This window comes from Oncorhynchus masou, chromosome 30 (assembly GCF_036934945.1).
Source record: "Oncorhynchus masou masou isolate Uvic2021 chromosome 30, UVic_Omas_1.1, whole genome shotgun sequence".
Lineage (NCBI taxonomy): Eukaryota > Metazoa > Chordata > Actinopteri > Salmoniformes > Salmonidae > Oncorhynchus > Oncorhynchus masou.
This window is the reverse complement of record NC_088241.1, coordinates 71,545,272-71,570,297: the sequence shown is the minus strand read 5'-3', so window position 1 is coordinate 71,570,297 and position 25,026 is coordinate 71,545,272. Positions and strand designations below refer to the sequence as shown.

Sequence of the window (25,026 nt, the reverse complement as noted above, 5' to 3'; positions counted from 1 at the left end):
GTGGTGGGAACTAGACCCAGTCTGTGATACAGATGTATCCAAGGTGGTGGGAACTAGACCCAGTCTGTGATAGGACATATGTATCCAAGGTGGTGGGAACTAGACCCAGTCTGTGATAGGACAGATGTATCCACAGTGGTGGGAACTAGACCCAGTCTGTGATAGTACAGATGTATCCAAGGTGGTGGGAACTAGACCCAGCCTGTGATAGGACAGGTGTATCCAAGGTGGTGGGAACTAGACCCAGTCTGTGATAGGACAGATGTATCCACAGTGGTGGGAACTAGACCCAGTCTGTGATAGGACAGGTGTATCCACAGTGGTGGGAACTAGACCCAGTCTGTGATAGGACAGATGTATCCAAGGTGGTGGGAACTAGACCCAGTCTGTGATAGGACAGATGTATCCAAGGTGGTGGGAACTAGACCCAGTCTGTGATAGGACAGATGTATCCAAGGTGGTGGGAACTAGACCCAGCCTGTGATAGGACAGATGTATTTATCCACAGTGGTGGGAACTAGACCCAGCCTGTGATAGGACAGGTGAATCCACAGTGATGGGAACTAGACCCAGCCTGTGATAGGACAGATGTATCAAAGGTGGTGGGAACTAGACCCAGTCTGTGATAGGACAGATGTATCCACAGTGGTGGGAACTAGACCCAGCCTGTGATAGGACAGGTGTATCCAAGGTGGTGGGAACTAGACCCAGTCTGTGATAGGACAGATGTATCCACAGTGGTGGGAACTAGACCCAGTCTGTGATAGGACATGTGTATCCACAGTGGTGGGAACTAGACCCAGCCTGTGATAGGACAGATGTATTTATCCACAGTGGTGGGAACTAGACCCAGTCTGTGATAGTACAGATGTATCTACAGTGGTGGGAACTAGACCCAGTCTGTGATAGGACAGATGTATCCACAGTGGTGGGAACTAGACCCAGCCTGTGATAGGACAGGTGTATCCAAGGTGGTGGGAACTAGACCCAGTCTGTGATAGGACAGATGTATCCACAGTGGTGGGAACTAGACCCAGTCTGTGATAGGACAGGTGTATCCACAGTGGTGGGAACTAGACCAAGCCTGTGATAGGACAGATGTATCCAAGGTGGTGGGAACTAGACCCAGTCTGTGATAGGACAGGTGTATCCACAGTGGTGGGAACTAGACCCAGCCTGTGATAGGACAGGTGTATCCACAGTGGTGGGAACTAGACCCAGTCTGTGATAGGACAGATGTATCCAAGGTGGTGGGACTAGACCCAGTCTGTGATAGGACAGATGTATCCAAGGTGGTGGGAACTAGACCCAGTCTGTGATAGGACAGATGTATCCAAGGTGGTGGGAACTAGACCCAGCCTGTGATAGGACAGATGTATTTATCCACAGTGGTGGGAACTAGACCCAGCCTGTGATAGGACAGGTGAATCCACAGTGATGGGAACTAGACCCAGCCTGTGATAGTACAGATGTATCCAAGGTGGTGGGAACTAGACCAAGCCTGTGATAGGACAGATGTATCCAAGGTGGTGGGAACTAGACCCAGTCTGTGATAGGACAGATGTATCCACAGTGGTGGGAACTAGACCCAGCCTGTGATAGGACAGGTGTATCCAAGGTGGTGGGAACTAGACCCAGTCTGTGATAGGACAGATGTATCCACAGTGGTGGGAACTAGACCCAGTCTGTGATAGGACATGTGTATCCACAGTGGTGGGAACTAGACCCAGCCTGTGATAGGACAGATGTATCCACAGTGGTGGGAACTAGACCCAGCCTGTGATAGGACAGGTGTATCCAAGGTGGTGGGAACTAGACCCAGTCTGTGATAGGACAGATATATCCACAGTGGTGGGAACTAGACCCAGTCTGTGATAGGACATGTGTATCCACAGTGGTGGGAACTAGACCCAGCCTGTGATAGGACAGATGTATCCAAGGTGGTGGGAACTAGACCCAGTCTGTGATAGGACAGGTGTATCCACAGTGGTGGGAACTAGACCCAGCCTGTGATAGGACAGATGTATCCAAGGTGGTGGGAACTAGACCCAGTCTGTGATAGGACAGGTGTATCCACAGTGGTGGGAACTAGACCCAGCCTGTGATAGGACAGATGTATCCAAGGTGGTGGGAACTAGACCCAACCTGTGATAGGACAGATGTATCCAAGGTGGTGGGAACTAGACCCAGTCTGTGATAGGACAGATGTATCCAAGGTGGTGGGAACTAGACCCAGCCTGTGATAGGACAGATGTATTTATCCACAGTGGTGGGAACTAGACCCAGTCTGTGATAGTACAGATGTATCTACAGTGGTGGGAACTAGACCCAGTCTGTGATAGGACAGATGTATCCACAGTGGTGGGAACTAGACCCAGCCTGTGATAGGACAGATGTATCCAAGGTGGTGGGAACTAGACCCAGCCTGTTATAGGACAGATGTATCCAAGGTGGTGGGAACTAGACCCAGCCTGCGATAGGGCAACATGGAACTAAAATCCTAAGGCTTTTATTTAGATAAATGTATGACTCTGGGTATACATATTGAATGGTTTCAGGTCACACCAGGCTGGTTAGGAGACCAGTAGTGGACAGTAACCGGAGGCCTGACCAATCAGTTCCATCTCTCTACTTCCAGGTGGACCATGACGTGAGCAGTAACTATGGTAACTGGCTTTACAGCGCGGGGATAGGAAATGACCCAAGAGAGAACAGGAAGTTCAACATGATCAAACAAGGACTCGACTACGACAACAACGTATGTTTCAGTCTGACCAATAAACACTGTAGAACTACCACAGTGTTACCTGAAGGTGAAAGATCTGCAACATTGGCATGTCAGATTAGATCATCCAGTCTCCAAAGCTAGTTGCTTCATAACTAGTTATCTGATGTTATGATGTCTGCTTCCTTGGGGTTAACACATAAAGGGAGGAGGATGCTATAGCAATATACCATACAATTACCCAGAAAGTTTCTGCTATGGCAACTTTGAGAAACTGTTTGTAATAACAAGTGATTGTCCCCTTGAAGAGGATAGGAGACAATGTTAGACATTGGTTTGTAATAAGCGATTGTCTCTTGTGGTGGAAATTCTACCTTAAACTAATAATGAGGAGAGGCATACTCAATAATCAATCAAGGTATTATAATAAGGAGGAGGGCGCACCACCCACACAGGTGAAATGAAGTGAGGGCCTCCTGTACAAAGAGTACGTAAGCCTAATATACTCTAGCTATCTTATGCAAACACATGATCTTATGCACGTGTGTGTGTACAGGAGGAGAGACGAAACTGTGTTACGGGGTACAGACTATAATGAAAAGGTTGTCTCAGTCTGTCACAACTGAGTGAGGACAATAGGTGCCAAGGTGACAGGAAGTCACTCCAGACATACTTCCTCTAACAGTAGCTCAACGGTTCCCCCAAGATGGGCAAGCAAGCACATTTCACTGTCGGCCCAAATGATGTACAGTCGTGGCCAAAAGTCTTGAATGACACAAATATTAATTTTCACGAAGTCTGCTGCCTCAGTTTTTATGATGGCAATCCCCCAAAAACATTTCCACTGCATTTCAGCCCTGCCACAAAAGGACCAGCTGACATGACAGTGATTCTCTCGTTAACACAGGTGTGAGTGTTGACGAGGACAAGGCTGGGGAGCACTCTGTCATGCTGATTGAGTTCTAATAACAGACTGGACGGTTCAAAAGGAGGGTGGTGCTTGGAATCATTGTTCTTCCTCTGGCAATCATGGTTACCTACAAGGAAACATGTACCATCATCATTGCTTTGCACAAAAAGGGCGACAAAAGGCAAGGATTTTGCTGCCAGTAAGATTGCACCTAAATCAACCATTTATCGGATCATCAAGCACTTCAAGGAAAGCGGTTCAATTGTTCTGAAGAAGACTTCAGGGCGCCCAAAAAGTCCAGCAAGTAGGACCGTCTCCTAAAGTTGATTCAGCTGCGGGATCGGGGCACCACCAGTACAGAGCTTGCTCAGGAATGGCAGCAGGCAGGCGTGAGTGCATATGCATGCACAGTGAGGCGAAGACTTTTGGAGGATGGCCTGGTGTCAAGAAGGGCAGCAAAGAAGCCACTTCTCTCCAGGAAAAACATCAGGGACAGACTGATATTCTGTAAAAATGTACATGGATTGGACTGCTGAGGACTGGGGTAAAGTCATTTTCTCTAATGAAGCCCCTTTCCGATTGTTTGGGAAAAATGCTTGTCCGGAAAAGACATGGTGAGCGCTACCATCAGTCCTGTCATGCCAACAGTAAAGCATCCTGAGACCATTCATGTGTGGGGTTGCTTCTCAGCCAAGGGAGTGGGCTCACTCACAATTTTGCCTAAGAAAACATCCATGAATAAATAATCCCCAGAGAGCAACTTCTCCCAAACACCCAGGAACAGTTTGGTGAACAATGCCTTTCAGCATGACAATGATCCCAAAAAACACCGCCCGGGCAACGAAGGAGTGGCTTTGTAAGAAGCATTTCAAGGTCCTGGAGTGGCCTAGCCAGTCTCCAGATCTCAACCCCATAGAAAATCTTTGGAGGGAGTGGAAAGTCTGTGTTGCCCAGCAACAGCCCTAAAACATCACTGCTCTAGAGGAGATCTGCATGGAGGAGTGGGCCAAAATACCAGCAACAGTGTGTGAAAACCTTGTGAAGACTTACAGAAAACGTTTGACCTCTGTCATTGCCAACAGAGGGTATATAACAAAGTATTGAGATAAACTTTTGTTATTGACCAAATACTTATTTTCCACCATAATTTGCAAATAAATTAATTAAAAGTCCTACAATGTGATTTTCTGGATTTTTTTTTACAGGCCTCTCTCATATTTTTAAGTGGGAGAACTTGCACAATTGGTGGCTGACTAAATACTTTTTTGCCCCACTGTATATCCACAGTAAAACGAGTCCTATATCGACATAACCTGAAAGGCCGCTCAGCAAGGAAGAAGCCACTGCTCCAAAACCGCCATCAAATAGCCAGATTATGGTTTGCAACTGCACATGGGGACAAATATTGTACTTTTTGGAGAAATGTCCTCTGGTCTGATGAAACAAAAATAGAACTGTTTGGCCATAATGACCATCGTTATGTTTGGAGGAAAAAGGGGGAGGCTTGCAAGCTAAAGAACACCATCCCAACCGTGAAGCACGGGTGTGGCAGCATCATGTTGTGGGGGTGCTTTGCTGCAGGAGGGACTGGTGCACTTCACAAAATAGATGGCGTCATGAGGGAGGAAAATGATGTGGATATATTGAAGCAATATCCCAAGACATCAATCAGGAAGTTAATTCTTGGTCGCAAATGGGTCTTCCAAATGAACAATGACCCCAAACATACTTCCATTGTTGTGGCAAATTTGCTTAAGGACAACAAAGTCAAGATATTGGAGTGGCCATCACTAAGCCCTGACCTCAATCCTATAGAAAATGTGTGGGCAGAACTGAAAAAGCTTGTGTGAGCAAGGAGGCCTACAAACTTGACATAGTTACACCAGCTCTGGCCAAAATTCACCCAACTTATTGTAGGAAGCTTGTGGAATGCTACCTGAAACTTTTGACCCAAGTTAAACAATTAACATTAACATTTAAGTCATTTAGCAGACGCTCTTATCCAGAGCGACTTACAAATTGGTGAATTCACCTTCTGACATCCAGATTTAAAGGCAATGCTACCAAATACTAATTGAGTGTGTGTAACCTTCTGACCCACTGGGAATGTGATGAAAGAAATAAAAGCTGAAATAACTAATTATCTCAACTTTTATTCTGACATTTCACATTCTTAAAATATAGTGGTGATCCTTCCTGACCTAAGACGGGGAATTTTTACTTGGATTAAATGTCAGAAATTGTGAAACCTGAGTTTAAATGTATTTAGGTGTAGGTAAACTTCTGACTTCAACTGTATGTTCTACACACACACACACACACACACACACACACAACATGAACTTTTCACCCAGAAACAGGCTCCAAACATAACAGCTCTATCACTGGTGTGCAGAATATGACACTTTGTCTCCAGTTAAGTGAAGAGGAACCGGTTAGTTTCTGTCAGCTCTTTGGTAAGCGACCGGGGCGGCAGGGTAGCCTAGTGGTTAGCGCGTTGGACTAAAGGTTGCAAGTTCAATTCCCCGAGCTGACAAGGTACAAGTCTGTCGTTCTGCCCCTGAACAAGGCAGTTAACCCACTGTTCCTAGGCCGTCATTGAAAATAAGAATTTGTTCTTAACTGACTTGCCTAGTAAAATAAAGGTAAAATAAAAAAATCATGGGGTCCTGCTACACACACAGTTAGAACAGGCCTCTTATTAATACACACACACACTGTTCTATCTGTATATGCGTTAGTTTCTTTAACAAACTCAAGACCAATGCCTAGGCTTAAAGAAGATATTTCAGTTCACAAGCATTAATAAGATTTAACTTCAAAATGCCCTCACACTCTCCTCTTCAAGGACACTATGTGAAACACTAGGTTTGTAATAACTAGTGATTGTCTCTCCTCTTCAAGGACACTATGTTAGACACTTAGGTTTGTAATAACTAGTGATTGTCTCTCCTCTTCAGGGGGACTATGTTAGACACTGGATCCCAGAGCTCAAGGGGATCAGAGGGGGGGAGGTCCACGCACCATGGACCCTTAGCTCCGCCTCCCTGTCTCACGCACGGGTGTCCCTCAACGACACATACCCTTCCCCCATTGTCATGGCGCCAGAATGGAGTCGCCACACCAACAAGAAGCCGGTGGGTGTTGTTAAAGATGTGAATTTCATAGAAAAAGGAAGTGGTGTATGTAGATCTACATTTCTAGAATGGCTCTACCGGTTATGATCAGAAATTTAGTGGTGTATGTAGATCTACGTTTCTAGAATGGCTCTACCAGTTATGATTAATGTACAATCGGGTGAGAAGGGCCTTGGTCAGGGAGGTGACCAAGAACCCGATGGTCTCTCTGACAGAGCTCCAGAGTTCCTCTGTGGAAATGGGAGAGCCTTACTTTTTTTTAAATATTTTTTTTTCCCCAATTTTTGTTTTTAGTAAATTGGCAAAATGTCTAAAGACCAGTTTTTACTATGTAATCATGGGGTATTGTGTGTAGCTTGATGAGGAAAACAATTAATTTAATACATTTGAGAATAAGGCTGTAATGTAACAAAATGTGGAAAAAGTCAAGGGGTCTGAATACTTTCCGAATGCCCTCTATATAATATTATAAAAGGACTATATATATATATATATATATATATATATATATATATATATATATATATATATATAATATATATATATATAATAAAAGGACCCAAATGGTCATAAGAATAATTTAAGAATTTAATTGATTAATTCATTTTTTTTGTGCTAACAACCTGTCCCAAAAATGTCACTTCACGGTCGTGGTCTCCTGAGACATTTGTTATGTGAACCTGTCTTTATAAAAAAGGTACTTCAAGACTATTCTCTTGTGACACATCAATTTCAAGGTTTTGGTTCTAAATGTAAAGTCTTCTGCAGACTGGTGCTGGGCCCTCGGCCAGAGGAAAGACTGGTCCATCCCACACCCCTAAACAACACAAGGACAGAGGAATAGACTTCTACTTCTCCAAGAGCAAGAACTTCTGATGGAGCAGACTGACTGAAAAGACTGAAAGAACTGTTAGGCTTCCGTAAGGAAATGGTTTGACACATCCCCGCTTTGTATGGGTGGATGGTTTGACACATCCCCGCTTTGAATGGGTGGATGGTTTGACCCATCCCGCTTTGTATGGGTGGATGGTTTGACACATCCCCGCATTGTACGGGTGGACGGTTTGACACATCCCCGCTTTGTATGGGTGGATGGTTTGACCCATCCCCGCTTTGTATGGGTGGATGGTTTGACCCATCCCCGCTTTGTATGGGTGGATGGTTTGACCCATCCCGCTTTGTATGGGTGGATGGTTTGACCCATCCCCCCTTTGTATGGGTGGATGGTTTGACCCATCCCCGCTTTGTATGGGGTGGATGGTTTGACCCATCCCCGCTTTGTACAGGTGGATGGTTTGACCCATCCCTCTTTGTACAGGTGGATGGTTTGACCCATCCCCGCTTTGTACGGGGGGATGAGTGTGTGACATTTGGTTTTGAGAAGGTACTGCTGAGTGGGTGGGGTGATAAGACAACTCTTTTGTTTCCGTTTTATATTGCCACTGTTTTTATGTTTCACATGTTTCATATGTTTTATCAATTTCTATTGACTTGTTACTTCACAGAACCATTTGAGGTAGTACCTGTATTGGTTGTTTTTTACTCTCTACAAAAGCAGCCATATCTTTATAATAATTCATAATAAACATGTTGATGCTGGTCGTAATGTTTCCTATTTGTATTTATTATGGATCCCCATTAGTTCCTGACAAGGCAGCAGCTACTCTACATTTACATTTACATTTAAGTCATTTAGCAGACGCTCTTATCCAGAGCGACTTACAAATTGGTGAATTCACCTTCTGACATCAGTGGAACAGCCACTTTACAATGGGGTGCATCTAAATCATTTAAGGGGGGTGAGAAGGATTGCTTTATCCTATCCTAGGTATTCCTTGAAGAGGTGGGGTTTCAGGTGTCTCCGGAAGGTGGTGATTGACTCCGCTGTCCTGGCACACGTGAGGGAGTTTGTTCCACCATTGGGGGGCCAGAGCAGCAAACAGTTTTGACTGGGCTGAGCGGGAACTGTACTTCCTCAGTGGTAGGGAGGCGAGCAGGCCAGAGGTGGATGAACGCAGTGCCCTTGTTTGGGTGTAGGGCCTGATCAGAGCCTGGAGGTACTGCGGTGCCGTTCCCCTCACAGCTCCGTAGGCAAGCACCATGGTCTTGTAGCGGATGCGAGCTTCAACTGGAAGCCACTCTACCTGGGGTTTATTATTGATCCCCATTAGTTCCTACCAAGGCAGCAGCTACTCTTCCTGGGGTTTGTTATGGATCCCCATTAGTCCCTGACAAGGCAGCAGCTACTCTTCCTGGGGTTTATTATGGATCCCCATTAGGTGAGAAAGGTGGATTCAATCAAGGTGACTAGAAGCGGCCATGTTTTGGTTAAGCTGGAGACTCGTTGGATAAACATTACCAGTCAAAATCCTGGACACACTAATTAGAGTTTTTCTTTATTTTTACTATTTTCTAAATTTTAGAATAATACTGAAGACATCAAAACTATGAAATAACACATTTGGAATCGTGTAGTAACCAAAAAGTGTTAAACAAATACACATATTTTATATGTTTGAAGAATCTAAGTAGCCACCCTTTGCCTTGATGACAGCTTTGCACACTCTTGACATTCTCTCAACCAGCTTCACCTGGAATGATTTTCCAACAGTCTTGTAGGAGTTCCCATATATGCCGAGCACTTGTTCGCTGCTTTTCCTTAACTCTGCGGTCCAACTCATCCCAAACCATCTCAATTGGGTTGAGGTCAGGTGATTGTGGAGGCCAGGTCATCTGATGCAGCACTCAATCACTCTCCTTGGTCAAATAGCCCTTACACAGCCTGGAGGTGTGTTTTGGGTTATTGTCCTGTTAAAAAACAAATGATAGTCCCACTACGCGCAAACCAGATGGGATGGCATATCGCTGCAGAATGCTGTGGTAGCCATGCTGATTAAGTGTGCCTTGAATTTGAAATAAATCACAGACAGTGTCACCAGAAAAGCAGCATCACACCTCCTCCTCCATGCTTCACGGTGGGAACCACACATGCGGAGATCATCCGTTCACCTACTCTGCGTCTCACAAAGACACGGCGGTTGGAACAGAACATCTCAAATTTGTATGGAGAATTATCTACACATCATTATGTACTGGAGAATTATCTACACATTATGTATGGATATTTATCTCCACACTATGTATGGATAATTATCTACACATCACTATGTATGGAGAATTATCTACACACCATTATATATTGAGAATTATCTACACATTATGAATGGAGAATTATCTATACATCACTATGTATGGAGAATTATCTACACACCATTATGTATTGACAATGATCTACACATCACTATGTATGGAGAATTATCTACACATCACTATGTATGGAGAATTATCTACACATCACTATGTATGGAGAATTATCTACACATCACTATGTATGGAGAATTATCTACACATCACTATGACTGGAGAATTATCTACACATCATTATCTATGGAGAATTATCTATACATCATTATGTATGGAGAATTATCTACACATTATGTATGGAGAATATTCTACACTTCATTATGACTGGAGAATTATCTACACATTATGTATGGAGAATTATCTACACATCACTATGTATGGAGAATTATCTACACATTACTATGTATGGAGAATTATCTACACATCATTATGTATGGAGAATTATCTACACATTATGTATGGATATTTATCTCCACACTATGTATGGATAATTATCTACACATCACTATGTATGGAGAATTATCTACACACACTTAAGTATTGAGAATTATCTACACATCACTATGAATGGAGAATTATCTGAGCAGCTTATATATGTAGAATATTCGACACATCATTATGTATGGAGAATTATCTACTCATCACTATGTATGGAGAATTATCTACACATCATTATGTACGGAGAATTATCTACACATCACTATGTATGGAAATTATCTACACATCACTGTATGGAGAATTATCTACACATCACTATGACTGGAGAATTATCTACACATCATTATGTATGGAGAATTATCTACACAATTATGTATGGAGAATTATCTACACATCGTTATGTATGGAGAATTATCTACACATCATTATCTATGGAGAATATTCTACACATCATTATGTATGGAGAATTATCTACACATCGTTATGTATGGAGAATATTCTACACATCATTATAAATTTCTACACATTATCACCAACAAGCATTATGTACAATTTATTATCTACACATTATGTATGGAAAATTATCTACACATTATGTATGGAGAATTATCTACACATTATGTATGGAGAATTATCTACACATCTTATATATGGAAAATTATCTACACATTATGTATGGAGAATTATTGACACACTCCATACATAGTGATGTGTAGATAATTCTCCATACATAGAATTATCTAAACATTATGTATTGAGAATTATCTACACATGATGTTTGGAGAATTATCTACAAATTATGTATGGAGAATATTCTACACATCATTGTGTATGGAAAATTATCTACGCATTATATATGGAGAATTATCTACACATCACTATGGAGAATTATCTACACATTATATATGGAGAATTATCTACACATTATGACTGGAGAATTATCTACACATCACTATGACTGGAGAATTATCTACACATCATTATGTATGGAGAATTATCTACACATCATTATGTATTGAGAATTATCTACACACCATTATGTATTGAGAATTATCTACATACCATTATGTATGGAGAATTATCTATACATCATTATGAAAGGAGAATTATCTACACATCATTATGAAAGGAGAATTATCTACACACCATTATGTATTGAGAATTATCTACACATTATTTGGAGAATTATCTACACATTATGTATGGAGAATATTCTACACATCATTATGTATGGAGAATTATCTACACATTACATATGGATAATATTCTACACATTATGTATGGAGAATTATCTACACATTATGTATTGAGAATTATCTACACATTATTATATATTGAGAATTATCTACACATTATGAATGGAGAATTATCTATACATCACTATGTATGGAGAATTATCTACACACCATTATGTATTGACAAATATCTACACATCACTATGTATGGAGAATTATCTACACATCACTATGTATGGAGAATTATCTACACATCATTATGTATGGAGAATTATCTACACATCACTATGTATGGAGAATTATCTACACATCACTATGACTGGAGAATTATCTACACATCATTATGTATGGAGAATTATCTATACATCATTATGTATGGAGAATTATCTACACATTATGTATGGAGAATATTCTACACTTCATTATGACTGGAGAATTATCTACACATTATGTATGGAGAATTATCTACACATCACTATGTATGGAGAATTATCTACACATTACTATGTATGGAGAATTATCTACACATCATTATGTATGGAGAATTATCTACACATTATGTATGGATATTTATCTCCACATTATGTATGGATAATTATCTACACATCACTATGTATGGAGAATTATCTACACATCACTTATGTATTGAGAATTATCTACACATCACTATGAATGGAGAATTATCTACACATTATATGTATGTAGAATATTACACGACACATCATTATGTATGGAGAATTATCTACTCATCACTATGTATGGAGAATTATCTACACATCATTATGTACGGAGAATTATCTACACATCACTATGTATGGAGAATTATCTACACATTATGTATGGAGAATTATCTACACATCACTATGACTGGAGAATTATCTACACATCATTATGTATGGAGAATTATCTACACATCGTTATGTATGGAGAATTATCTACACATCATTATGTATGGAGAATTATCTACACATCATTATCTATGGAGAATATTCTACACATCATTATGTATGGATAATTATCTACACACGTTATGTATGGAGAATATTCTACACATCATTATGTATGGAGAATTATCTACACATTATGTATGGGGGATTATCTACACATTATGTATGGAGAATTATCTACACATCACTATGTATGGAGAATTATCTACACATCATTATGTATGGAAAATTATCTACACATCACTATGTATGGAGAATTATTGACACACTCCATACATAGTGATGTGAGAATCTATCTACACATCACTATGAATGGAGAATTATCTGAGCATTATATTGAGAATTATCTACACATTATGTATGGAGAATTATCTACACATCATTATGTATGGAGAATTATCTACACATCATTATGTATGGAGAATTATCTACACATTATATGGAGAATTATCTACACATCATTATATGGAGAATTATCTACACATTATGTATGGAGAATTATCTACACATTATGACTGGAGAATTATCTACACATCATCTATGTATGGAAAATTATCTACACATCATTATGTATGGAGAATTATCTACACACCATTATGTATAGTGATTATCTACACACCATTATCCATATGGAGAATTATCTAACACATTATGTATTGAGAATTATCTACACATGATTTGAAAGGAGAATTATCTACACAATTATGTATGGAGAATATTCTACACATCATTATGTATGGAGAATTATCTACACATTATGTATGGAGAATATTCTACACATCATTATGTATGGAGAATTATCTGCATTACATATGGAGAATTATCTACACATTATATATGGAGAATTATCTACACATCATGTATGTATGGAGAATTATCTACACACATTATGTATGGAGAATTATCTACATCATTATGTATGGAGAATTATCTACACATCATTATGTATGGAGAATTATCTACACATCACTATGTATGGAGAATTATCTACACATTATGTATGGAGAATTATCTACACATTATTATATATGGAGAATTATCTACACATCATTATGGAGAATTATCTACACATTATGACTGGAGAATTATCTACACATCATTATCTATGGAGAATTATCTATACATCATTATGTATGGAGAATTATCTACACATCATTATGTATGGAGAATTATCTACACATCACTATGTATGGAGAATTATCCACACATTATGTATGGAGAATTATCTACACATTATTATGTACGGAGAATTATCTACACATCATTATGTATGGAGAATTATCTACACATCATTATGTATGGAGAATTATCTACACATCATTATCTATGGAGAATTATCTATACATCATTATGTATGGAGAATTATCTACACATCATTATGTATGGAGAATTATCTACACATCATTATGTATGGAGAATTATCTATACATCATTATGTATGGAAAATTATCTACATCATTATGTATGGAGAATTATCTACACATCATTATGTAAGGAGAATTATCTACACATCACTATGTATGGAGAATTATCTACACATCATTATGTATGGAGAATTATCTACACATCACTATGTATGGAGAATTATCTACACATCACTATGTATGGAGAATTATCTACACATTATGTATGGAGAATTATCTACACATCACTATCTATGGAGAATTATCTACACATCATTATGTACGGAGAATTATCTACACATCATTATCTATGGAGAATTATCTATACATCATTATGCATGGAGAATTATCTACACATTATGTATGGAGAATTATCTACACATCTCTATGTATGGAAAATTATCTACACACCATTATGTATGGAGAATTATCTACACATCATTATGTATGGAGAATTATCGACACATGATGTATGGAGAATTATCTACACATCACTATGTATGGAGAATTATCTACACATCATTATGTATGGAGAATTATCTACACATCACTATGTATGGAGAATTATCTACACATCACTATGTATGGAGAATTATCTACACATTATGTATGGATATTTATCTCCACACTATGTATGGATAATTATCTACACATCACTATGTATGGAGAATTATCTACACACCATTATGTATTGAGAATTATCTACACATTATGTATGGAGAAGTATCTACACATCACTATGTTTGGAGAATTATCTGAGCATTATATATGGAGAATATTCGACACATCATTATGTACGGAGAATTATCTACACATCACTATGTATGGAGAATTATCTACACATCACAATGTATGGAGAATTATCTACACATCACTATGACTGGAGAATTATCTACACATCATTATCTATGGAGAATTATCTATACATCATTATGTATGGAGAATTATCTACACATCATTATGTATGGAGAATTATCTACACATCATTATGTATGGAGAATTATCTACACATTATGTATGGGGGATTATCTACACATTATGTATGGAGGATTATCTACACATCATGTATGGAGAATTATCTACGCATTATATATGGAGAATATTCGACACATCATTATGTATGGAGAATTATCTACACATCACTATGTATGGAGAATTATCTACACATCACTATGTATGGAAAATTATCTACACATCACTATGTATGGAGAATTATCTACACATGATGTATGGAGAAATATCTACAAATTATGAATTGGGAATTATCTACACATTATTTATTGAGAATTATCTACACATGATGTTTGGAGTATTATCTACAAATTATGTATGGAGAATTATCTACACATCACTATGTATGGAGAATTATCTACACATTATATATGGAGAATTATCTGCACTTTATGTATGGAGAATTATCTACACATTATGTATGGAGAATTATCTACACATCACTATGTATGGAGAATTATCTACACATCACTATGTACGGAGAATTATCTACATCATTATATATGGAGAATATTCTACACATCATATGGTATGGAGTATTATCCACACATTATGTATGGAGAATTATCTACACACCATTATGTATTGAGAATTATCTACACATGATATTTGGAGAATTATCTACACATTATGACTGGAGAATTATCTACACATCACTATGTATGGAGAATTATCTACACATCACTCTGTATGGAGAATTATCTACACATCACTATGTATGGAGAATTATCTAAACATCACTCTGTATGGAGAATTATCTACACATCACTATGTATGGAGAATTATCTACACATTACTATGTATGGAGAATTGTCTACACACCATTATGTATGGAGAATTATCTACACATTATGTATGGAGAATTATCTACACATCACTATGTATGGAGAATTATCTACACATCACTATGTATGGAGAATTATCTACACACATTATGTATGGAGAATCATATACAAATTATGAATGGAGAATTATCTACACATCACTATGTATGGAGAATTATCTACGCATTATATATGGAGAATATTCTACACATCATATGGTATGGAGAATTATCCACACATTATGTATGGAGAATTATCTACACACCATTATGTATTGAGAATTATCTACACATCACTATGTATGGAAAATTATCTACACATCACTATGTATGGAGAATTATCGACACATGATGTATGGAGAAATATCTACAAATTATGAATTGGAAATTATCTACACATGATGTTTGGAGTATTATCTACAAATTATGTATGGAGAATTATCTACACATCACTATGTATTGATAATTATCTACACATTATATATGGAGAATTATCTACACATTATGTATGGAGAATTATCTACACATTATGTATGGAGAATTATCTACAAATTATGTATGGAGAATTATCTACACATCACTGTGTATGGATAATTATCTACACATCATGTATGGAGAATTATCTACACATCACTAATTATGGAGAATTATCTACACATCACTATGTCTGGAGAATTATCTACACATCATTTATGTATGGAGAATTATCTACACATCACTATATATTGAGAATTATCTACACATCACTATGTATGGAAAATTATCTACACATCACTATGTATGGAGAATTATCTACACATCAACTATGTATGGAGAATTATCTACACATCACTATGTATGGAGAATTATCTACACATCACTATGTATGGAGAATTATCTACACATCACTATGTATGGAGAATTATCTACACATCACTATGTATGGAAAATTATCTACACATCACTATGTATGGAGAATTATCGACACATGATGTATGGAGAAATATCTACAAATTATGAATTGGGAATTATCTACACATTATGTATTGAGAATTATCTACACATGATGTTTGGAGTATTATCTACAAATTATGTATGGAGAATTATCTACACATCACTATGTATGGAGAATTATCTACACATTATATATGGAGAATTATCTACACATTATGTATGGAGAATTATCTACACATTATGTATGGAGAATTATCTACACATCATGTATGGAGAATTATCTACACATCACTATGTATGGAGAATTATCTACACATCACTATGTATGGAGAATTATCTACACATCACTATGTATGGAGAATTATCTACGCATTATATATGGATAATATTCTACACATCATATGGTATGGAGAATTATCCACACATTATGTATGGAGAATTATCTACACATGATATTTGGAGAATTATCTACACATTATGACTGGAGAATTATCTACACATCACTATGTATGGAGAATTATCTACACATCCTCTGTATGGAAAATTATCTACACATCACTATGTATGGAGAATTATCTACACATTATTATGTATGGAGAATTATCTACACATCACTATGTATGGTTAATTTTCTGCACATCATGAATGTAGGGTAAACGATTCAGCCCATAACATGGCTCATAGCCCCCCTCCTCCGAGTCCCAGAACAGCCCAGTCCTAGAACAGCCCAGTCCTAGATGTTTGTCCTCATGGTTCCTTTCCCGCCCAGTCCTAGAACAGCCCAGTCCTAAAACAGCCCAGACCTAGACCAGCCCAGTCCAAGACCAGCCCAGTCCTAGACCAGCCCAGATCTAGGACAGACCTAGAACAGCACAGTCCTACACCAGCCCAGTCCTAGAACAGCCCAGACCTAGAACAGCCCAGTCCTAGATGTTTGTCCCCATGGTTTCTGTTCCACCCAGTCCTAGACCAGCCCAGTCCTAGAACAGCCCAGACCTAGAACAGCCCAGTCCTAGATGTTTGTCCCCACAGTCCTAGACCAGCCCAGTCCTAGAACAGCCCAGTCCTAGAACAGCCCAGACCAGCCCAGTGGTAGAACAGCCCAGACCTAGAACAGACCTAGAACAGCCCAGTCCTACACCAGCCCAGTCCTAGAACAGCCCAGACCTAGAACAGCCCAGTCCTAGATGTTTGTCCTCATGGTTTCTGTTCCGCCCAGTCCTAGAACAGCCCAGTCCTAGATGTTTGTCCTCGTGGTTCCCAGCTCAGAGCAACAGGCTACACATCTGCTGCAGGTCTAAAGGTCCATTTGGCAGTTGCGTTCTCCGTTCGGTACAAAGTCCCACTGACTGCTGAAGGAAGCAAAAACAAGCACAAGGGAAACATCTAAAACTGCAATGAATGGATGAAATAGACTGTAAATGCACTAGATGATCAATTAACTTGAACTAATTAAGTATTTTGTTGAGGCCTTGAATTGAAGTTATTCATTTTCTAAAGGTTTGTAGAGTAAGGAGTTATTTTACACACGCAGATGACCGGGTGACACCTGATAACACTCCTGTGAGTGTGTTATGACAGATTAAACATTAATTTATCTACCACTAATGCCCTCCTACCAATGGAAAGGTGTTAAACCTCCACTTGACAAACAAGCTCCTATCGAACACTTCCAGCCTGTGTGTTGCACCAACACCTGTGACTGAAGATGAGCTCCGGGTTCGGGCAGGTACTGACAGCGGTCGGGAGTTCGGAACATTCCAGAAGCAAATGTTGGCTGCGATATGCTTCCCCGAACATCTTCAACGGGTTCCACATGTTCTGTCAGGTGTTTACCGGGATGAACTTCCCTCATCACTGTAACACAGACTGGATCAGGACGCAGGGACCCAACCTGACCAACGATAGGCTGTTGAACCTCACCCTTCCACCGTTGGACGATGGCCCTGGGTTCCAGTCCTGTAAGATGTACACTCCGGTGGATCTGGACTTGCAGACTATTGAAGTGTATGGGATAAACAGTACCATCTCCTGCAGGGATGGATGGAAGTATGAGGCTCCCCAAGGGACCACAAGCCTGGTGACTGAGGTAGGGTTGTAGGATAGGGTAGTTGGGGCAGACAATGGGTCAGAAGAGATACTAAATATCTGTTGAGCCTGCAGTCTGATGCCCTAGTTTGAGTAAATCTAATGATGCCACACTACCTCTCTTATTCCACTACCAGTGATCTGGTGATGCCACACTACCTCTATTATTCTGTCAAACAGACAGACACACAGACAGACAGACAGACAGACAGACTGCACTGGACTCAGTGGGCTGTTTCCTTAATGATGTTAGATTTGGCAGCTGTTTCCATAATGATGTTAGACTTTTCAGCTGTTTCCATAATGATGTTAGATTTGGCAGCTGTTTCCATAATGATGTTGAACATGGCAGCTGGTTCATTATGATGTTAGACTTGGCAGCTGTTTCCATAATGATGTTAGACTTGGCAGCTGTTTCCATAATGATGTTAGATTTGGCAGCTGTTTCCATAATGATGTTGAACATGGCAGCTGGTCCATTATGATGTTAGACTTGGCAGCTGTTTCCATAATGATGTTAGACTTGGCAGCTGTTTCCATAATGATGTTAAACTTGGCAGCTGTTTCCATACTGATGTTAGACTTGGCAGCTGTTTCCATAATGATGTTAAACTTGGCAGCTGTTTCCATACTGATGTCAGACTTGGCAGCTGTTTCCATAATGATGTTAGATTTGGCAGCTGTTTCCATAATGATGTTGAACTTTGCAGCTGTTTCCATAATGATGTTAGATTTGGCAGCTGTTTCCATAATGATGTTAGACTTGGCAGCTGTTTCCATAATGATGTTAGCCTTTGCAGCTGTTTCCATAATGATGTTAGATTTGGCAGCTGTTTCCATAATGATGTTGAACTTGGCAGCTGTTTCCATAATGATGTTATCCTTTGCAGCTGTTTCCATAATGATGTTAGACTTGGCAGCTGGTCCATTATGATGTTAGCCTTTGCAGCTGTTTCCATAATGATGTTAGATTTGGCAGCTGTTTCCATAATGATGTTGAACTTGGCAGCTGTTTCCATAATGATGTTATCCTTTGCAGCTGTTTCCATAATGATGTTAGACTTGGCAGCTGTTTCCATAATGATGTTAGACTTGGCAGCTGTTTCCTGAATGATCTTAGACTTGGCAGCTGTTTCCATAATGATGTTTGACTTGGCAGCTGTTTCCATAATGATATGAGACTTGGCAGCTGTTTCTTTAGTGATGGCAGCCAGCCAGCCATCTGTTTTCATGTCTCTGTCAGACATAAATCATCATCATAAATCAGTGTTCCTCCCAATCAGACTGTGTGTCTTGTCCGTTAGTCAGTCAGCCCTGTATAGTTGTTTAATAACAGAACGACTGGGCCAGCATGTACTGTCTAGACTACATGTACTGTCTAGACTACATGTACTGTCTAGACTACATGTACTGTCTAGACTACATGTACTGTGTAGAGCAGGCTGTACTGTCTAGACTACATGTACTGTCTAGACTACATGTACTGTCTAGACTACATGTACTGTCTAGACTACATGTACTGTCTAGACTACATGTACTGTCTAGACTACATGTACTGTCTAGAGCTACATGTACTGTCTAGACTACATGTACTGTCTAGACTACATGTACTGTCTAGACTACATGTACTGTCTAGACTACATGTACTGTCTAGACTACATGTACTGTGTAGGGCAGGCTGTACTGTCTAGACTACATGTACTGTCTAGACTACATGTACTGTCTAGACTACATGTACTGTGTAGGGCAGGCTGTACTGTCTAGACTACATGTACTGTCTAGACTACATGTACTGTACTGTACTGTCTAGACTACATGTACTGTGTAGGACTACTGTACTGTCTATACTACATGTACTGTCTAGACTACATGTACTGTCTAGACTACATGTACTGTGTAGGGCAGGCTGTACTGTCTAGACTACATGTACAATCTAGACTACATGTACTGTGTAGGGCAGGCTGTACTGTCTAGACTACATCTACTGTCTAGACTACATGTACTGTGTAGCAGGCTGTACTGTCTAGACTACATGTAGGCTGTACTGTCTAGACTACATGTACTGTTTAGGGCAGGCTACTGTCTAAACTACATGTACTGTAGGGCAGGCTGTACTGTCTAGACTACATGTACTGTCTAGACTACATGTACTGTGTAGGGCAGGCTGTACTTTCTAGACTACATGTACTGTGTAGGGCAGGCTGTACTGTCTAGACTACATGTACTGTGTATGGCAGGCTGTACTGTATAGACTACATGTACTGTCTAGACTACATGTACTGTCTAGACTACATGTACTGTATATACTACATGTACTGTCTAGACTACATGTACTGTCTAGACTACATGTACTGTATAGACTACATGTACTGTCTAGACTACATGTACTGTGTAGGGCAGGCTGTACTTTCTAGACTACATGTACTGTGTAGGGCAGGCTGTACTGTCTAGACTACATGTACTGTCGGGCAGGCTGTACTGTCTAGACTACATGTAGTCCAGTGGAGACTCCTCAGAAGAGGATCGGGAGGACCATCCTCCTTTGTGAATTTCATAGAAACACATTTTAAAACATTTAAAAAGTTTGCCTGTTTTATATTAAACTGTATTAAATATAATCACGTCACCAAATAACTGATTAAAACACACTGTTTCACAATGAAGGCCATCTGTAGCCTCAACAGCACTCTGTAGGGTAGCACCATAGTGTAGCCGGAGGACACCTAGCTTCCATCCTCCTCTACATTTACATTTACATTCCTCTAGATAGATTTACTTCAATACAAAACCTAGGAGGCTCATGGTTGTTACCCCCTTCCATAGACTTACACAGTAATTATGACAACTTCCCGGAGGACATCCTCCAGTCTATCAGAGCTCTAGAAGCAGTAACTGACATGTTGTCCACCCAATCAAAGGATCAGAGAATAAATCTAGTACTGAAAGCATAATCTACAACTAGCTAGCACTGCAGTGCATAAAATGTGGTGAGTAGTTGACTCAAAGAGAGAGAAAGACAATAGTTGAATAGTTTTTGAACAAATTAATTTATTTCAAAATGAAGGAGAAATAGAGAGAGAGTCATTTTATTTTTCAGTTTCACTTACTTAGCTATCAAATACAGCTAGCTAGTTCAAACAAACTGAATGATGCTAGCTAGCTGGCGATGTCTTTCCAACACAACACTGGAACTCTTCCACGTCAAGGTAAGCTTTTAGTTTTACAAATGTATTGCCACTGGGACCCGCCGGTTTAACTGCTTACTAACTGTACACTGTAACGTTACTGCATGACTGTAGGTAGGGGGTTTACTAACAAGTTAGTTATATTAGCTATGCTGACTATGACGTTACTTTAGCTAATATGCTGACAACGATATAGGCTGTGTGAGGCGGTTTGGCTTGGCAAGGTTTTTCACCTGGTCACATACAGCTGATGTGTTGTGCGTTGAAGTCCACAAGCAAAGGGGAAGCGTTGAGAGGAGGATAGCGCATAGATAAGAGAAGGAATACAACGTGGCTGCTATGAAAGTGATCTGTGTTTACACGTGATCAGGGGTGTATTCATTCCGCTGATTCGGTTGAAAAACATTTCTTAAACGGAAGCAAATGGAACAACACGGGGATAAACATACCTGAATTTGGCCAATAGAAACTATTGTTTGCAACTGTTGGACTAATGTTTACACCCGATATCAGCTAGATGCAGGCAACAGTGTGCAAGGATGGTATTGGTTGTCACTGTCTGTCTTCTCAAATATGTCTCTCAACCTGTGTGCACCGACGCTGTAAACTTTCATTCATAGTCTAGGTTTGCAAACCTCATGATGGGTATAAGGAACATTCTCGTATCATGTTGTAGCCTAAAACTATAATTGTTACATTGAACTGGTTGAATGGAATATCAATGACAGTAATCCAACAGACATCTCCAGGAACAGAACAGATATGTCTCCAGGAACAGAACAGATATGTCTCCAAGAACAGAACAGATATGTCTCCAAGAACAGAACAGATATGTCTCCAAGAACAGAACAGATATGTCTCCAGGAACAGAACAGATATGTCTCCAGGAACAGAACAGATATGTCTCCAGGAACAGAACAGATATGTCTCCAGGAACAGAACAGATATGTCTCCAGGAACAGAACAGATATGTCTCCAGGAACAGAACAGATATTTCTCTAAGAACAGAAAAGATATGTCTCTAAGAACAGAAAAGATATGTCTCTAAGAACAGAACAGATATGTCTCTAAGCACAGAACATATTATTTATCAAATAATAAATATGTCTCCAATGTATTTTGCCAAGTACAACCTATTTTCTGCTGTTTTGCAGCACGCCGTGTCCTTATTATGCAATCTCTATTATGGTTCTCCCTGACTCCTCTACTTTCTTCTCCTCTTCCTTCTTCCTCCCATCCTCTTCAGTTCAACTTGGTGTGTGCCAACAGTGGTCTGAGCAGGCGTCCCAGTCCATCTTCATGGCAGGGCTCCTGATCGGTGCTCTGGTGTTTGGGCCAATGGCAGACAGGTATGGACCCAGCCAGTGTTTCCCTTGGGATTTTTTTCAGCGGTGGTGGCAAAGGTAGCAGGGTGTGTGGTGGTGGGGGTGCATTGCTACTAGAGTTAACGTAATGACAAGCTAGCTGTTCCCATAGACTTCCATTGAGCCAATTACTATTCATTTCAAATGATCCTATCAGAGCTCTGACACATCTGTTCCCCCTGGGGAAACACTGACTCATCTTGTCAGAGTTCTGAAACATCTGCTCACCCTTTAGGCGTTTCTCTGACTAATGTCTGTTTTCATGGCTCTTAAACATGACACATGGGTTCTATTCAGTTGTCTGTTAATGAATGTTCCTAATCAAGTGCCAATATGGTATGCCAAAGACATCACTCCACTAGTCTGTTGTATTGTTGTTGTAACTAAGGCACCTTTAGACCAATGCCCTCAGTAGGTCTCTCAGATTGTTGATCTAATCAGTGCAACTGTATCATATTGCACGTCTCACTGTGGAAATTCAAACACAAGTTGTAATTGTAGAAGGTATTCTAGTTCTAGGTTATTAGAAGTTATCGCAGATATTTCAGTTATCTGAGCCCACTGGGTCTTATTGGAGGTTATTAGAAGATATTTCAGTTATCTGAGCCCACTGGGGCTTATTCGAGGTTATTAGAAGATATTTCAGTTATCGAGCCCACTGGGGCTTATTGGAGGTTATTAGAAGATATTTCAGTTATCCGAGCCCACTGGGGCTTATTGAGGTTATTAGAAGATATTTCAGTTATCTGAGCCACTGGGGCTTATTGGAGGTTATTAGAAGATATTTCAGTTATCTGAGCCCACTGGGGCTTATTGGAGGTTATTAGAAAATATTTCAGTTATCCGGAGCCCACTGGGGCTTATTGGAGGTTATTAGAAGATATTTCAGTTATCCGAGCCCCACTGGGGCTTATTGGAGGTTATTAGAAGATATTTCAGTTATCTGAGCCCACTGGGGCTTATTGGAGGTTATTAGAAGATATTTCAGTTATCTGGCCCACTGGGGCTTATTGGAGGTTATTAGAAGATATTTCAGTTATCCGAGCCCACTGGGGCTTATTGGAGGTTATTAGAAGATATTTCAGTTATCCGAGCCCACTGGGGCTTATTGGAGGTTAATAGAAGATATTTCAGTTATCTGAGCCCACTGGGGCTTATTGGAGGTTATTAGAAGATATTTCAGTTATCTGAGCCCACTGGGGCTTATTGGAGGTTATTAGAAGATATTTCAGTTATCCGAGCCCACTGGGTCGTATTGGAGGTTACAGGTTTAAGAGGACCCAGTGTCCACCATGCTGTCTTCTCTCCTCCACAGGTAGTTAATGAGGCTGTCTCCCCTCCTTTCCTGTCTCCTCTCCTCTCCTGTCTCCTCTCCTCCACAGGTAGTTAATGAGGCTGTCTCCCTTCCTTTCCTGTCTCCCCTCCTTTCCTGTCTCCTCTCCTCTCACCTCCTTTCCTTTATCCTCTCCTCCATAGGTAGTTAATGATGCTCTCTCTCCCTCTCCTCTCCTCTCCTCTCCTCTCTTCTCTCCTTTCTCCTCTCCTCTCCTCTCCTCTCCTCTCTCTCCTCTCCTCTCCTCTCTCCCCCTCACTTCTCCCCTCTTTTTTTCTGTCCTGTCTCCT

At 39.9% G+C, this 25,026-nt stretch overlaps 2 protein-coding genes across 3 annotated transcripts in view; both read left to right on the top strand.

Annotated features, from left to right (window-relative positions):
• The first annotated feature begins 2,449 nt into the window (after nt 1–2,449).
• LOC135522971 (cryptochrome DASH-like) lies at nt 2,450–8,374 on the top strand. Of its 2 annotated transcripts, XR_010452750.1 has the most exons (4): nt 2,450–2,758; nt 6,596–6,772; nt 7,541–8,058; nt 8,091–8,374. XR_010452750.1 is itself a non-coding variant. In XM_064949699.1 (3 exons), exons 1-3 carry the CDS (start codon nt 2,549–2,551, stop codon nt 7,646–7,648), a joined length of 495 nt encoding a protein of 164 aa, XP_064805771.1. In that variant the 5' UTR covers nt 2,450–2,548; the 3' UTR covers nt 7,649–8,374. The 2 variants fall into 2 exon arrangements, 1 of the variants encoding a protein (XP_064805771.1); XM_064949699.1 differs by having other exon boundaries at nt 7,541–8,374.
• Nucleotides 8,375–18,177: 9,803 nt separating this feature from the next.
• Nucleotides 18,178–25,026, top strand: part of slc22a13b (solute carrier family 22 member 13b) — a 39,662-nt gene continuing 32,813 nt past the window's right edge. The window contains 5 exon segments of the mRNA XM_064949701.1: nt 18,178–18,511; nt 18,514–18,557; nt 18,559–18,855; nt 23,286–23,313; nt 23,316–23,388. Of these exon segments, the coding sequence (XP_064805773.1) occupies nt 18,475–18,511; nt 18,514–18,557; nt 18,559–18,855; nt 23,286–23,313; nt 23,316–23,388 (479 nt within the window). The 5' untranslated portion in view covers nt 18,178–18,474.